Here is a 17,860-nt window from a genome sequence, read left to right on the forward strand (position 1 = left end):
TCCCCATGTGAGGGCATGAAGAAAGGCTAATGAAGCACTGGGCTTCCACAGAAGAGTTTCTTCAGCACAGATCTTGCAGTACCAGAGATGGCTAAGAGAACAGAAACATGGATGTGCTGGGCAGAGGGAGGTCACACTGTGCTGGCTGCTGTTGGAGGTGTGTGAGTTTATCACAGTACTCGTGTGGAGGGTCCATCAGTGTCCATCACAGCTGTAGTCACCCTGACTAGGACAGCACCTTTACACAGAGTTAGGAGATTATACAGCTGATTTTAATTATTGGTCTAATTTCAAAATCTTAGCGCTTATTTTATTATATTCTGTTTGACAACCAGGAAATAATCACCTCTCATTTTTGAGGTCTAAGCCCAATTTCTGGGAGCTTGGGCTAACAAAGTAAATTATAGAGCCTGGCTGGAAGCGCCCTTGTGTTCAAGGCCCAGGAGATTCTTGGCTGTTCCCTGAGGCTTCTGACCCCTCCTGAACACCCGTGACTCAAACTCCAGGTGAGTCCTGGCAATGAAAATACAGGTCTCCTGCCGAACCACTGGCACTGGGTTCTACTGAGTAGAACCAGAATCAGTTCTAAAACTTAGTACAAACCAGAAACCAAAGAAGCCGCCACACTTACCTTTGTAAGGATGAACATTCTGATTAGTATGAACAGCACACCGGACATGAAGCCAGAAAGAAGTGGCGATATAAACCAGGAGGCGACTGAAGGAGTGAAAAGAATACTCAGTGAAGGTTAAGAATTGCACTCCAGTGTATTTACACAACACACCAAGGGGCAAGGTCTCACATATGTTAACACCCGTTACCAGAACTGTTTGCCATGCGTCAGAGCTCAGGAATCCCTCGCTCTCCCCGGGAACAGACATGGTCACTCATGGCTGGTTATGCTGCTAGGTGACTGAGGTTCCTATCCACCAAGACTTTACAGATTAGTTCCTACCAGGCAAGTGGTTCTCAACTCCTTGATTTACATTATGATTCATAACAGTAGCAGAACTACAGTTATGAAGTAGCAACAAAAATAATCTTATGGTGGGAGGGGTCACCACAGCATGAGAACTGCATTATAGGGTTTCAGCATCAGGAGGGTAGAGGAGCGCTCTGCTGAGCCTCTCACTTGCTTTTATCTATCCATGTGGAGCCTGGTGTCCCAACAGCAAGGTTATATATAAGGTGGGCTATGCTCCGTTAACTACATCCAGTTTGCTGCTCTCATTCCTCATATCTAATGACTAGAAATCTCCAGCGTCAGCCTCTTCCGGGTGGTTCCAAGTTTGTGCTACACCCAGAAACTACCTGGGCATTTGGCAACAGCAGTGATGCTCTGGCTCCGGCCCCGGCCCCAGCATTCTGGAGATACAGAATAAGATGGGGGTGTGGGCACCTGAATTGCTCCTGCCGGGAGTTCTAATGGACTAGCGTGGAGAGCCGTTTCTCCAGAACCTTGAGACATAGGTGAGTTTCACGGTGGCCTGTGCCCCTAACTGGCAGGCCAGGGACCCACTATTGCCCGTAGCTCCTAAGAGTATGATGGTCCTAGCATCACAGTCTCAACAGCATGCAGGACAGAGATGGTCTTTTTAATTCTGAGTGGACTGGCACAGATGGGCCACCAGGAGGACTCATCACTAGCTAAGCGTAGTTGGACTCCTGGGGGCGGTAGGAGGCCTGCAACCAAAGGAACCTGGCAGTGCTTCCCCAGAGGGCGGACATGGGCAGCTTGTGACCCAGCGTTGTAAAGAACACTGGCTTCATTCTGAGCTTTGCCGAGACCATGAACACAGATACTTGGATGTAAGGCTCTTCCTCACGTGGGCCTAGACCTAGTCTTTCTCAGACCATTACTTCGATTTCAATTTGATAATTTTTTTTTTCTTGGCAAGAACAAATCAGGTACTGATTTTCATAGCTAGATGACGCTGTGATATTTTGAAAGGATGGCGTTAAACCTGACATGTAAACAGTGGCCTTGCTCCATTGCCTATACAACCCAGGTCTAAACCTTAACATCTGGGGTGAGGGGGGGGGAAATACTATAAAAGGAACTCTTAATAAAACTTCCTCTAGCATAGGAGAAGTGTATTGGCCAAAGGTAAAAGAAGACGGCCATTACCAATCTTGACAAGTTCCATCCACTGCACTCCTTTCGGGCCAATGGCCACGAGTGAGAAGCCGATGGTGGAGCCGACGATGCAGTGAGTCCCCGAGATTGGGAGTCTCAGGAAGGACGCGATCAACTGCCAGACAGCTGAACCTGTGGGCAGAGAGATCAATTAAAACTCCAGACACAAAATACAGTGTCTTAGCCACCTGGCAGGGGAGAGCATCGGCAATGTACCCCTGAGTTTAATTCTCTATGAATTGTTTTTTTACAAAACTAATCATGTTGTAGCCACTCTAAGTGAGTGACAGCTCTCCTGTGCCAATGATGAGTCATTCTGGTGTGAAGCCAGGCCACACCAGGAAGGGCGTTAAAAGCCACCATGCACAATAACACTTTTAAAAGAGTATATGGGAGGAGGTTTTGTTCTGTCTTGTAGTCCATCATGAGACAACCAGAGATCAACTGTGTTGTATGGGTCCACGTAAGAGAGAAACATGCTCTACTGCCCTTCGGTTTTTGCCTGGAGTGTGAAACATAACCAAGACAGTTAACCTGGAGCTGGGTGTCTGCTCTCAGATCTTGCTTGTAATATGTGGAGCTCTGAGTCTGGCCTTGTGTTCTAGGCTTGATGTTTTTCTAGGCTATAGTCACTGTAGACATTGTTATAAGCAGGGCATATATGAGAGTATCAGCTGGGCAGGGAGCACTGAGAGTGTCAGCTGGGCAGGGAGCACTGAGAGTGTCAGCTGGGCAGGGAGCACTGAGAGTGTCAGCTGGGCAGGGAGCACTGAGAGTGTCAGCTGGGCAGAGAGCACTGAGAGTGTCAGCTGGGCAGGGAGCACTGAGAGTGTCAGCTGGGCAGAGAGCACTGAGTGTCAGCTGGGAGATATCCTTTTCAGCAGCAGTTGCTGAAAAGGGCAAACAGAACACAGGACAACAAAAGGGCTAGGCTGATAAAGTGGACTGTTAATCCCAAATGTTAACTCTGAAAATCAGGTTTCCTGGCAGCACCAGTGTCCTTAAGCACCCCCCTGGCCTTTTCTTCAAAGATATCTGAGCAGCAAGAGAGTCATCTAAGGCCACACAGGTCCTAGTGTATGAGGCAAAGTGGACAGCTGCTTCAGCCAAGGCCAGGCATGCTGGCCTTTGAGTCAAGGTTGGGTGGGGAGCTATATACATCTCTGAAGTGTGTGTTGAATGAAGATAGAACCAGTCGTGCTACCGTAAGGTGGCAAGACTTTGGGATATTGGACAGTTCCCTGGGCTCTACCTCTGCGACCTGGGCCAGCAGTAACTGGCTGACTTCCACGAAAAGCCACAGTTAGGAGAGCTGGGATGGAAGAAGAGTGTTAACTTTATGGTTTTATAACGGTCCTATGAAGTGAACCTGGTGGTGTGGGCGGATGCTTGGAACTCACCCTGGCACACGTGGACTCTACTTTCTCTCGTGAGAGCCCCCATCATTTTTCTTGCTGAGTTTATAAATTGCAGTGAGGGGGGGTTGTGGGAAGAAGGAGAGACAGAGGGACAGAGTGAAGGAGCAGCATGAGGTGTGTTTGCATGGGAGTCAGGCAGTGGGCGGGAGCCGCCTCACTCTTGGAACTGCGGAAGGGGACAGGGTCATACAAAGGAACCTGAAGAAAGATATCCTACAAAGCAGAAAGGGACGGACTCTGGGACAAAGATACCAAGTGAACGGGAGGAGATGGGAGGCAGGCTTCTTTGAGGTGTGAGGCATTGTCTGGATGATTAAGCAGGGGTCACAGTGAGGGGTAGGGGAGGTATGAGGAAGGGCAGGTGCTGAGTGAGGACAGGAAGTGGAGGGGAGGAGGCTTGCCAGCTCTTAGTGAGCTTCTTCTGATGGCATGAAGCAAGGCTTCTCTGCTGGTGTGGGTATTTACAGGAGAGCATGGATGCCCAGGCTGGAATTCTCAGGTCTGGAAGCCTCATATGCAGTGAGCTGATTTTCTATAGGGCTAAGCAAGGGTCTTAAAGGGTCTTCTGTTGGGGAAGCTTAGGTGGCAGTAACAGCGGATTCTACTCCACCCCATAGCAGGATGGAGGCCCCAGGTCTAGTTAGAATAGAACAGAAGGAAATGGAATGAAGAGAATGCAGGGAGAGGAGAGGAGACAGAGAGAGAGAGCAGGGAGACCCCATGGAGGGGCAATCAGAGAAGCACGGGACAGTGGGGGGTCAGGATTCTCAACAGGGTCAGTGACAGTGACACTGACATCTGAAATTCACACGGATCCTACTCGTAAGGAATTCAGTTTTTGAATTCTAGACAAGTCATACAAATTCCCAACCAAGTGAGCTTTGAAATTCCCCTAACCACAAACCCAAAAGGAAACAAGAGCTGCAACCACCACCCCCAAACAAAACCAGAGAGGAGAGAAACCGAAGAGATCGTGTTATTCAGACAAACCCTCAAATTGCCTTGGTAAACCCAAAATCTAGTTGAGGTTTAAAGAAAACAAAACAAAACAAAACCCTTTTACTCTTTGAATAAGAAGCCAAAGGCCGAGGATGGAAAAAGTGGAGACTGGACAGCTACACAAACTGACAGCGGTGGGACACCACACTCCCTCTGTAGGGGCTCAGAGGGCCTCTTAGAAAAGCAGAAAATCACCCATGAGGGCTCCCCAGGAGGAAAAGTCCCTACCAAGGAGGACTCAAGTCTGTCAGGGTCTCTCTATTTCTCCCAGAGTTTTAACACTTCTTCTCACAATACCTTAAAGCAGTGGGTCTCAGCCTTCCTAATGCTTCAATCCTTTAGTGCAGTTCCTCATGTTGTGGTGACCCCAACTATGGAATTATTTTTTTGCTACTTCATAACTGTAATTTTGTTACTGTCATGAGTCATAACGTAAGTGCCTGTGTTTTTCAGTGGTCTTATGTGACCTCCATGAAATGGGACCCACAGGTTAAAAACTACTACCTTAATGAGAAAACTTTCAATTTTAATGGGTTATAATGAAATTATAGATTAAATTATAAAACTGCAAGGTTGGTTATAGGTTAAAAATTTAAAACCGTGAAATATTAAAGAACATGCATATTCTTTAATAAATTTAACATATCCCTAAAAAAACATTTCAATATTCTACGAGTGGTACCTGTGTGCTAAGTATACTTTAAAATGGCTAAAAATTTGAGAGACTAGAAGCTTGCTTGTAAAAAAAAAAATACACAAAGTACAGGCAATGAAAATTGTATCGTAGACACAAAGAACAAAGCCAGCTTCAAAATAGGTAAAGATGGCACTCGTGGGAATAGCTATGGGAGCAAGAGAGAGAGTGCGCACACGTGCTGTGCATGTACACACAAGTACACACACGTCCCACTGGTGCCAATGGAGGGAGGCTACTCACCGACCATGGCGCTCACTTCCCCAGCCATTAGCGTTTCCACGGTCTCGTTGTAGAGGTTCACGTCAATGATGCCTTTCCGAATGGTCTCCCCCACCTTCGCCCCCAGCAGCACAGAGCCAGTGGTTTCAAATATGGAAGCCAGAATGCATGCCTGTCTCAGGGTCACCACGCCAGAGCCCACGGCGGTTCCGAAGGAATTGGCAACATCGTTGGCACCGACTGAAAACGCCAGGATGAAAGCAATAATGAAACCCAAAATGACCATCCACAGATACCCGTCCATGGCCATTTTGGAAAATGGGCTCTGGGGTCCTTTTCTTTCGCAGAAATTCTTTAAATAAACAAAATCTGAGGTTGCTAACTTCGGGAGGCCAAGAGTTCTTGTAAACAGTGAGTCTGCTCTGGAAAGCGCTGGACAGTGTTGAAGTCTGAAGAAACTGCTAACTGCTGGCTTTCAAACTACTGTCAGTACAGTTCGTTTGGTTACGGTCAGTCAGTGGTACACCGCATTCCATAGTTTTTCTCCCAGGCTGGGAAAGCTGTGATCTTTCTTTCTACAGGAAGAAGAAAAACAAAAGAAATCAATCACTATGAATATCTGTAACAGCTAATTCTCCCACCCAGTGAACTGCTTAAAGCAAGCCTGCTTACGGGATCATCTCTGGCATTTGACAGATCTGACCACGAAGCAATTCAAAGAACATTATACTCAGCCTTTCCCCTCCAAACCATCCAAAAATAAACAGAAAGCTGGCCTCCAGATTGTTTAATAACCACAGAGCGACAGGGTGCCGTATTAGGTGAAGTGTCCTAAGCAGGTCCAAAAATGTATTTGGTCACTGTTTTCAGAGAACCATTTCCTCCAATGAGGACCAGGTAAGGAAATAAGACATCAAAGTTGTTTGTTTCTCAAATGCTTGGAATGTGCCTGGCTCTGGTTGCAGAACCCGGCTGTGACAAGGCGAAGCTCATTTACATTTATGCGTGGGAATGATGTGTCTTCGAACTCTGGGACAAGGTCACTGCTCCTGGGGGTGACAAAGGAAGGGGCCTCAGGGGAGGAGCAGAGAAGACAGAGGATGTGGCAGGCAGGGCAGGCTGGGCACTATCTGCTACCTCTCTATCTACTGTCTCTCACCTAATCCAGGAGAAATCAGAGGCCTCACATGCATAGTGAGATTACCACCCACCCTGTCACCTTGGCTCCCCGTCACTCCTCACTCTAGTTCTTCACTACTTGAAATCACAAAGCAAAGTGGACCCCAGGGCTTTGGTCTTTGTGGTGGTCTGAGTGAGAATGGCCCCCACGGGCTCCAGTTTAAATGCTTGGTCCCCAGTTGGTGGAACTGTTTGGGAAGGATGGGAAGGTGTGGCCTCGTTGGAGGAGGTGGGTCACTGGGGTGGGCTTTAAGGATTCCAAAGCCTTGCACCATTCCAGGCTTGTTCTGCTGCCTTTTCCTTTGGGGTCAGGCTGTGGATTCTCCGTTGTATCTGCTGCCATGCCTTTGTGCCACTCTTATGGACTCTAACCCTCTGAAACTATAAGCCCAACTAAATGCTCTCTTTTATAGAAGCACACTTGGGCACACATGAGGTCCTGGGTCAAATCCCTGGCCCTGAGGGGTAGGGGGAGGACGAAAGGCACGTCATTAATTGAGATGATAGTAAATCTATGATTTTTAAAATACTTTTATAAGTTGTCTGGTGTACTGGCTAGTTTTGTGTCAACTTGACACAGCTGGAGTTATCACAGAGAAAAGAGCTTCAGTTGAGGAAATGCCTCCACAAGATCCAGCTGCAAGGCATTTTCTCAATTAGTGATCAAGCGGGGAGGGCCCCTTCTGAGTGGTGCCATATCTGGGCTGGTAGTCTTGGTTCTTTAAGAGAGCAGGCTGAGCAAGCCAGGGGAAGCAAGAACATCCCTCCATGGCCTCTGCATCAGCTCCTGCTTTCTGACCTGCTTTAGTTCTAGTCCTGACTTCCTTTAGTGATCAAGAACAATGTGGAAAGTGTAAGCTGAATAAACCCTTTCCTCCCCAACTTGCTTCTTGGTCATGATGTTTGTGCAGGAACAGAAACCCTGACTAAGAGACCTGGGTTGTGGTGTTTTGTCGCAGCAAACTGGAAAGTAACTAATACAGAACCTGACGATCCCCTGCCAGGAACAGACCCTCTCCCAATCAGCCCCACAGCTCCCTCCTCGCTCCATTTAGGAATCTGCCCCAATGTTATGAGTCAGGTGTTTTCCCTATGCCCTTATTCATCCCTGTTGTTCTTTAAAAAAACTTCAACTCTTCACCTGATTCATTCATTCTCTCATTCGTCCATCATTCATTCATCCTTTAGGAAGCAGGACCTGTGTTCTACTAGAAGACAGACCTTCCTTAATCCATTGCTGCAACTCCAGGAGGTAGTAAGTAATCAAGTTACTGAATAAACAAAGAATTTAGGAAGGAAATGGAGATAACTTTTGCTTCCTACAAGAAATATAGCTGGGGAGTACTGGGAGCTTTGTACCTACAGTTCTATTGCTATTCTGTCAATCAACCAGACTGACTGTTGTTCTGAATGGTGCAAGGCATAAAGAATGGAGCCCAGTATTGTGTTGCGTCATAAGTGCTCACTGCAGTGAGCAAAGTGAAGAAGGCTAATCACTCCTACCAAACGCAGCATAATACGTTGATCAATCAACACGTAAGGCTTTTGTAGGAGGAAAAAAGAGTGCAAAATGTCATATACATTATGATTACGGCAGTTTAAAAAGTTAACGTAAAAGGAGCAAAAAGAGGCCTGAGGAGGAGTTCCCTGGTAGCTTACTTAGGACACATGAGGTCCTGGGTTGAATCCCTAGCCCCTAGGGGTGGGGTAGGAAAAGAGGTAGGCCACCAGTTGAGATGGTAGTAAATCTATGATTTTTTAAAAAATATTTTTCTTTCCAAAATAAAAATAATATGCAGTAAATAAGCCTACAAACATATTGAGCTATACGTATGAAACGCAGCCACTATAAAATTTAAACAAAATACATACTGATAAATCCTATCATTTTTAAGATGTTTATTCTCTTCAGGCTCCATGTGAGGCAAATGGAAGGCTGTTTTCAATGGAGATGACAACCTTCCACTGAAGGAAGGTCTATTTTATTTTATTTTGGTTTTTCAAGCTCTGGCTGTCCTGGAACTCAATCAGTAGATCAGGCAGCCTTGAACTCACAGAGATCTGCCTCCAAGTGCTGGGATTAAATGTGTGCACCACCACCGCCCAGATGCAGAAGGGTTTATTAATATGTAGTTTATTAATATGTAGATAAACTCTAAAGACTTGGGGGTGAGGGGAGACAGACGAGGGCTGCAGTGATGGCTCCCAGGCTGCTCTTCCAGAGGGCCTGAGTTCAGTTCTTAGCGCCTATGCTAGGTGGCTATGAGGCCCTGAAACTTGAGCTTCAGGGTAGCTAATGCCCTCTCTGGCCTCTCTGGGCATCATGCCCACACACCACACTCACTCACACTCACACACACACACACACACACACACACATGAAAAAAACTGTCACTACTGCTCTTTCTCTGAAAACGCATTTTTTTTTTAAATGAAATCTTTTTTTCCTAGGGCAGATTGTAAACAAAAATATAAGTATGTCCTGTGTTGGCAATATAATGTGAGTGAAATGGAGTGGTTATGGCACTACCGGGGCTTACAGTAGTGTCGGAAACAGACTACAGTCAAATAACAACACAAATGGAGATTCTACACGGCCAACTCCTATCACATGGGAGCAGAAAATGGAGTATGACCTCAGCTGAGGGCAAGAAGGGCTTAGGGAGATCTCAGGAGGGAAAATTACCACTCCCTTCTCATGGGGGAAGGCCAGGACGAGGGGAGACATGATGAAAACTGAACTGGGCCACTTTACAGACAAGTCCACATGTGGACAGTGTTGGTGAATGGTCTTTACCACAGGGAGCTAACATGATCAGACCTGGCGCATGTGTGTGCATGCATGCACGTACATATATGTGCATGCACGTGTGGTTTACATGTTTATTCATTGGTGATGTGTAAGTGCACACACCAAGGTGGAAGTAGGAGGTCAGAGTCCCTACCATGTGGAGCCAAGAGATCACACTTAGGTCACCAGGCTTAGAGGCAAGTAAGTGGACATGCTGAGCCATCTTGCCAGCCTAGATGCAGTAGTTTTAAAATGCCACTCTGGCTGTGTTGTGGAGAACAAGCTGCCCAGGAGGCAAGTGTGACTGTAATGCAGACTGTGTGCTGAAGCACGCCATGAGGATCCTGGATTAGAGTCACAGCAACAGTAACAGGGAAAGAAAGCAGCTTCATTTCACAGTTCTGGGCTAAGAGGGACTGGACAGACGAATAACTGAGTGGGCTCAATGACAAAAGAGGAGTTGGTGGCAAGCTCTCTTGGATATACTGCATGTAGAAGTCACCAGAACGTCACAGACAGTAGCTGGTGGCACAGAACTACGGTGTCCTTTGCTTTGTTTGGGTGGGAATTAGTAATTTTTTATGTTAACTCTGGCAGCGATCCCAGCCCAGAGATTTGATCTGATGCCATTTTTGGGCCTTCAAGGGCACTGCATTAATGTCATGCGTAGATAGGTAGCTGGCAGAACACCTATACACATAAAATTATAAAATCTTGAGGAAAAAGAAATAAGAGAAAAATCTGCATTTCCTAACTTACGCTAAAACACTCGTATGCCCAGCACTGCAGAAACATTTAGCGTGAGTTCACTTTTGTGTTCACGCCCCAACCACTGAACTCCCAGTCAGTGGTGCTGGACTGAGGAGGAACAACAGCCACTCTTGGGTAATCTAAACAATTTCTCCCTCTATCTCCAAAGCACTTTATATCCAGAAGGACTTAAAACAAAACAACCCGAAGCTCTTTGGTTTTCTCCCTTTCCCATCGTCCACCTTCCCACCCATCTATCTGTCATTATGTCACACTCAGGTGACACAAACCAAGTGTACACATAAACACAGCACAGTGGAGAGAGAGACTGCTCCTCTTCTGCTCTGGAGGACTGCACGCCTGCCCTTCTGGTCTCCTTGGGCACTGCACCCAAGTGCACAAACCTACATACAAATATGTACATACATATTTAAAAATAAGCCTTAAAAAACTCCCCCAGAATCTGAAGCCCAGGAAAAGATGGTAACACTTCTTTAGCTGAGAGCTCAACAAGCTAGACGATGTCATGTAGAAAATCGAAATGATCACCTTCAGAGAACTGAAGCTGTCCACGTTCTGACCAACTGAGCTCTGATGAGGTATTACATATGAGGGTGGTGACAGGAAAGCTGAACTTTGAAGATGAGCACACTCAGACTCAGTCAACAGATGATGTCGAGCCAACTCAACGTCAGCTGTGCGCAAGGAAAACCGCTAGACGTGGGGCTGGAAGGAGGCTCAGTAACTAAGCCTTTGCTCTTCCGGAAGAGCAGGTTCAGTCCCAACCCCCCCACAGGTTGGTCACAATTGTCACCCCAGTCCCAGGGGATCTGATGCCTTTTTTTGGCCTTCAAGGGCACTGCATAAATGTCATGCACAGACGTGCACACTGGCAAAATACCTGCACATGGAAAATAATAAATCTCTTTTTAAAAAGCTAGATTCCCTTTCCCCAAACCAAAACAAATGAGTTTCAAAAGTAAAATCTGAAGCCTAAAGAGAATAAGAAAAGACACAAGTAAATATTTGTTTAGTCCTGGGATGGGAAGGCTTAGATAGGACACAAAGCAATAAAAAGAGTGGAGTTTATAAAAATGACTGATGAAGACAGCTATCTTTTTAAAAAATGATTTTTATATGCATGAGTGTTTTTGCCTGCATGTATGTAAGTGAAAACAAACATTCTCAGACTATTTTTGAACAGACTTATAACTATTTTAAGCCGGGAATGTGAAGGAATTGTGGTCCCAAACATATTTACAGAAAAAGGTCCCTGCTGAGGACTGCTTCTAGAGGTTCTGTGGTTTCTATGTACATATGCATCACATATATATCTAATATTATTTTTGTAGGTTACATATACATATATATTTATTTAATTTTAGTTTTGAGGCAGAATCTCACTACGTAGCTCTGGTTGGTCTAGAAGTCACCAAGTAGACCACAATGGCCTTGAATGCGGGAACTGAGGGGGGAGTTACCATACCCAGCTTTTATTTTTTGAAATATATTAGTCTAGACAGTTTTGTTTTGTGTTATAGTTTTATGTCTCCAAAGATGACCTTGGACTTCCGTCCCTCTTGCTTCCACCCATCACGTCCTGGGATCACACGTGTGTATCACAATGCAGCACTTGTGTTGTAAAAGACTGGTCCACTACCACCCACTTCCCACCGTGCTCTCCACTGTGCTATTTTTACCTGAAAGCTCAGTTAAAGCTTTCCTTTAAGGATCAGGTCCCCAAGTAGAAGAGCCTTAACTGAGCTTCTGGCTTCTGCCTGTAAGGACCCAGATGCACGGCACGCACTCCCTAACAATTAAGACCTATTGTCTCTGCAAGCTGAATCTGAATCTTGCATCTTGACATGTTGGATGAAGAGAGAGTTCTTCCTTTTCAAGGGTGTGATAACTAATGACTCTGCCACATATGGTGACTTAGACCCCATCCTCCAACACAAAAATCACTACCTTTTCCTAGTAAATAGAACAAAACAAAACATTCACGTTAAAAAAGAAAGTGTCAGCTGGGGGGGGGGGGGGTGGCGGCGGCAGCGGCGCACGTCTTTAATCCCAGCATTTGGGAGGCAGAGGCAGGCGGATCTCTGTGAGTTCGAGGCCAGCCTGGACTACAGAGTGAATTCCAGGACAGCCAGGACTAGACAGAGAAACTCTGTCTCAAAAAACAAAACAACAAACAAACAAACAAGTGAAAGAATGACCTGAGCTCAATACTCAGAACTACAGGGGAAAAAATAAATTAATAAAAAAGAAAGCGTCTCTTTTGACATCTTACACACAGATCTTGTCATAAGGAATTTCTACTCATACCATTCCTGAATGACACATGCAAGCATTCACATTATACTTTAAAATGCTGACAGTCACAGGGAAAGCTGGCACACTGAACCCAGCACTTGGGAGGCTAAGGTAGGAGGGTAATGCATTTGAGACCATCTTGGGCTACTTAGTAAGGTCAAGGTTTTTGTGGGCTATATAGCCAACTGGTCTTAAAAGTCAAAACCAGGGGCTGGAGAGGTGGTGTGGTGGTGAAGCACATGTTGCGCTCGCATGGTGGTTCAAGTACCAGCACCTACATGGTGTCTTGCAACCATCTATAACTGCAGTTTCAGGGGATGTGATGCCCTTTTTATCTTTCATGGGCACTAGGCACACATATGATGCATATACATACATGCAGGCAAGACACTCGTTCACATACAATAAATAAATCTAATATATTAAAAAATACAGCCTTAAAATGTAATGGTATATTTGTGAAAGTAATATTATATGTTCATGTTCATGGTGAGAATGGAGATGTTGCTTCGTGTATGTGCCCATGGCTGTATGCGTGCCTGTGGAGGTCAGAGACTGACACGGGTATCTTCTTCAATGGCTTTTCAGCATATTTAGAATATCTTTTTATTACAATTATTTATTTTATGAGTGTTTTGTCTGCGTGCCTTTTGTGTGTCTGGTGCTCACGGAGTCCAGAAGAGGGCTCTAGATATCCTGGGACTGGAGTTACAGGTGGTTGAGAGACACTACTTGGGTGCTGGGAATCGAACCAAAGTCCTCTGGAGGCGTAGTCCATGCTGTTAACCACAGGACCATCTCTTAGCCCTTCTACCCTCTGTGTGTGTATGAATACATATACACATACATGAGAGAACGAGAGAGCACGCTCAGGTTACAGATACAGGCTTCCCTGCCCAGCTTTCCATGTGTGTGCCTACCCACTGGACCATCTCCTCAGCCCCTCAAGCCATCTTAAAAGCATCTTACAAACATGCAAAGCAGTCTGGGGAACAAAGGAGCCTACACAATATCCACAGAAGCAGAACTAAGGAAGGAAGCAAGAGTGGGGGGGGGGGGGGAGAGCAGAAAGAAGGGGCGTGGCAACTTAACCAAACATGAGACCAGACCCAGGCACAGGGAACACAGAGGCAGGAAGGTGGAATGCTTCCTCGGTGCGAGCCAAGCGCATGAGGAGCCTGAGGATGAAGATGAAAGATGGCACCTGGCAGGAAGGCTGACTCTGGAGGAGGATGGGGGGAGGGTGGCAGCTTGCGAGTGTGCACGCACACGCCCCTTCTTTCCTCTTCCAGGCTGTAAAAGGGAACATTCGTCTCTCTTCTGTGTACCTGCTGGCAGGGCTCCATCCCCATTCCTGTCCAGTTAGTTCCTAGTTACCCCTCTCTGGTAAGTCATCTCAGAGGCTGGCTGGGAAGCAGGGAAGTTGGTACACGGCCACTGGTTACAGCAATGTAGAAGCCACAACATGGCAACTGTTAGCATCATTAGCAGGTATCGCTTGGGGCCACAGACACTTAGGCCTAATATTACTTTTTTAGTAATGGCCGTGGACCTTGGCTGACTCCCATGTATGTTCTAAACCACTTTGACTCTTCTTTGGCTAGAGTGACACACACACACTGTAAGGGACAGGGACCTCCTGGGGTTTCGGTGAGGTAAAGAGAGATACTAAAAAAAAAAAAAAAAAAAAAAAAAAAAAAAAAAAAAAGGAAAAGCTGAAAGGCCTAAGGGACAAAATGACTCAAAATGGTAAAGCCATAGGGGTGTGACTCCGGGATAGCCAGAAAAGGAGTTATGCTGAGACTCTGCCTCAAAAACAGAAAACAAAACAAAACAAAACATGAAAGCCACACAGATAGACAGTTTAGCAATTCCTTACAGGGCGTGGTACACGTATGCTGATCAAACAACTCAGTTGATTCATCTTAAGGGGTGTTTAGCTGAAGGGCATGAAGAAATTTGTCTACACTGGGAATATTTGGCTTAAATTTTATCTATGGTAGCAGTTATATTACTGCACACTTTCCAGAACTCAGGGAAGTATACACTTAAAACTGATGAGCATTATTGTATACAAATTAAAACTAACCCAATCTAATCCAGGTCACACAGGTGGTATTCACTGTTGATAGTTTCCTTTCTCATACTGTAGGTATTTATCCATTCCCAGTTCCTCTATGTTAACAGAAAAGATAGTTCTTCCTACGTGTGTAAAAGGAGATACTTCCATGGAGGCACCACAAAACGGGCCGGTTAGGGAGAGGGAGATAGTGCATAAGGGTCTACACTTTAATCCCCAACACCTGTGTAAAACGCTGGGCACAACGGCTCATGCTTATAACCCCAGTACTGGGGAGGTGGAGGCAGGAGGCTTCTAGAGGCTAGGCAGCCTAGTCAGATTGGTGAGCTCAGGTTCTAGTGATAGGCCCTGTCTCAAAAACCAAGGTGGATAGGACATAGTGGCCTTTAGTCCCAGCATTTAGGAGGCAGAGGCAAGAGGATCTTTGTGCGTTCAAGGTCAGACTGATCTAGGTAACAAGTTTCAGAATAGCCAGGCCTACAGAGTGAGAACCTATTTAAAACACACACACACACACACACACACACACACACACACACACACAGACGCACACAGCCCAAAACAAAAGAAAATGGTCTAGCTATTTCAACCGCAAGGATCATGTTTGAAGTAATGGCATAGAGAGTCCAAGAGAAAGCATGAACTGGAGGGTGTATTAACAGCACTGTATGGAACCCCCTTCCCAGGAGAGGGAGGAGACAGCTGCGGGGGCGGGCCGACGTCCTCCCAGTCAGGGACTCTGTGCTGTATTGGTTGCTTTGCTGTGATGGAACACCATGGCCACATAGAACTTAGAGGAGAGAAGGGCTTATTCTGGCTTATGACGCCACAGGGACGAGAGCCTAGTTTGCTGTTGGGGTAGAGGTGCTGGTGCCTCAGCAAGGGCAGTAAGTTGATAAATCACACCTTTTGCCATAAATATGAATTTCCAGTGTGAATTGGAAATGGGCAAGACTATCAAACCCCATCACCATGACTGGCTTCTTCCAGCCAGGCTGCATCTCCTACGCTTCCCCAGACAGCATCATCAACTGGGGACCAAATGTTCAAATACTTGAAGCTACTAGACATCTCTCTCTCAAACTACTACATCCTCATCCTCCACAGGGAGAGAGCCAGGCCTTGCTATGAAGGTGTGTCTTCAACACAGCTTGTAAGATGCAGCCCCAAGTGATTAGTGTTTCCGTGTAGCAGGGAAGCACTCTTGCGACCCAATGGATGGAGGCTATTTTAAATCTGGACCTGTGAACCTTTATACCAGGAGTTATGAGGAGTCGCTTAAAGAGTTTGAGAGTAAATATGTTGTAATAAAAGTATCACCCTGATTGGCAAACTCCAATATCAATTCTAAACATAGTTCTGTAATGCTGTCACCAGAACTCCAATCGGAAATGGTTATGAAAGTTTCAAGAGATAGCACTTACTTATTTTTGTTATGAGCTTTTTAAAAAAAAATCACATTTTTATTAATCTTTTGAGACGTTCACATATTATACACTGTCTTTGATTATATTCACCCTCCACTCCTCCCTGTCTCTGCCCTGGTCCACCACCATCACCCACCCCCTTCAAAGTTGTCTTTTTGTTAATCCACTATGTCCTCTTTGTGCTGCCCATATCTGCATAGATGTGTGGCTGTCCAGTGGAGGACCACAGCAAGGAAGAAAACTATTCCCCACACCTGTGTCCAGCAGCCAACCACTCATGGCTACAGTTTTCGCCTAGGAGGGAGGGGAGTCCATGACCTCCTCCCTACTCCATGTTGGAAATGTTGACTGGCTTGATTTTGTGCAGGTAGCCACTGCTACTGTTAGTTCACGAGGGCAGTATCTTGTCATGGTTAAAAGATACTGCTTTGCTCTGGTCCACTCTAACCTCTGGCTCTACAGTCTTTCTGCCCCCTCTTCTTCCATATTCCCCAAGTATACCCTGGGTGGGTAGGTGTGTATGTGTGGGGGAATTAATGCGATATGCTGCATGTTCTATTTATGGTGGAGCATTCCATAGACACTTATTCACTGTGTTCTGACAGGTTGCAATTTTTTGTGTTACCCAACATCTGGCATACAAAGGAACTTTTCTGATGAAGGGTGATAGCCATACTATTCTCTGGGTTTAGAGATACTGTACTATGTCCATTTAGCAAAGGAAAAGTAGTGACATCACCTATGGGAACTATGAGAACCGCAGCGATGGGCCTTGGCCGTATCTACAGACTAAGCACGCATCTGCTCCTGTGGACCATCCTCACAGCCCTTCTATTCATGTAGAAAATGACTGTCCTGAACTTGCCAGGCTGGGCAGATGCAAGGCCGTCTCAGGACTCTATTCTGAACGAAAACTACCCAGGAATTTATGACGCTAACTTCAAATGTTTGAGAATTTAAGTCATCTTAAATATGAGAAAAACAGTGACATGGGTTTATTGACATAGAGTCATGTATTATACACATGGAAGAGAAGAAAGGGTTTAATGTCCTTAGGGCGGGGCTGTGTGAGAAAATCCCAGCAACTTGTGGAGCTGAATGAACGACTACTGTTGTCACTAAAATGATGAAGAGTTTCCCCGACGCTGGCACACGTGATAGCTAAGTGACCCAGTGTATGCGACGGTTCTATCTACCTGAAGTCAACCCGTGGTAAGACTGGAGAAGCATGCCTGCTGTCTACACTGAGCGCTCTAGGCGGCATTTATTCCTCCAACCCAGCAAGTGTAGACCCTGCAAAAGGGCACTAGATAAGCACTCTGTTAGGGAGCTACAACCCCAGCCCTTCTTCACCCTCACCCCTTCTGATATCATCAGAATTTTCTACTGTAAGCAATTATCCTTTCTATCACTGGAAAACTTCAAAATACCACAAGGCAATTATTTTTAAATGCACCACCAGCATACACTTGTTTCTCTTTAATAGACAAAATGAATTTACTGTGACTATAAAAATTGTCTGATGACTCTCAAACAGTTTGGGCTCAGGCTGTCTATTGTACCACAAGATATAAAACACTTCTTTCATTCCTTCATTCGGTTCTACTTTATTTTCAAGGGTATCTGTCATTCTGGTGGCTGGGGACTTAGTAGGAGGGGCCCCTAGTCTTGGATGCCACTCTATGCTCTACAGGATTTGTGTAGACTTGTTACCCTGGTCCCCTCTCACATCCTTCCTTTATCTTCCGTGTGCTTCGTTTGCCCATCCAGGCTGAACTGACAACACTGTGCTCCCAGGGCAAGCTCTCTGCCCGTGTTTTCACTGCATTAGTCCTGGAGGTGAATGT

The 17,860-nt window shown here is 45.8% G+C and overlaps 1 protein-coding gene across 3 annotated transcripts in view; it reads right to left on the bottom strand.

The window, feature by feature from the left end:
• The window catches only part of Slc20a2 (solute carrier family 20 member 2), an 86,026-nt gene that overhangs the window by 19,390 nt on the left and 48,776 nt on the right, over positions 1 to 17,860 (bottom strand). For all 3 annotated transcript variants that reach the window (XM_085844096.1, XM_085844097.1, XM_085844098.1), the window contains exons 2-4: positions 5,492 to 6,045; positions 2,129 to 2,269; positions 632 to 717 (exon numbers count right to left, since the gene is read on the bottom strand). In XM_085844096.1, coding sequence (XP_085700222.1) covers positions 632 to 717; positions 2,129 to 2,269; positions 5,492 to 5,780 — 516 coding nt within the window. In that variant the 5' untranslated portion in view covers positions 5,781 to 6,045. The remainder of the gene's footprint in view (positions 1 to 631; positions 718 to 2,128; positions 2,270 to 5,491; positions 6,046 to 17,860) is intronic.

Source organism: Mus caroli, unplaced genomic scaffold (genome assembly GCF_978045245.1).
Source record: "Mus caroli unplaced genomic scaffold, Mus_caroli_1 scaffold_10, whole genome shotgun sequence".
Classification (NCBI taxonomy): Eukaryota; Metazoa; Chordata; class Mammalia; order Rodentia; family Muridae; genus Mus; species Mus caroli.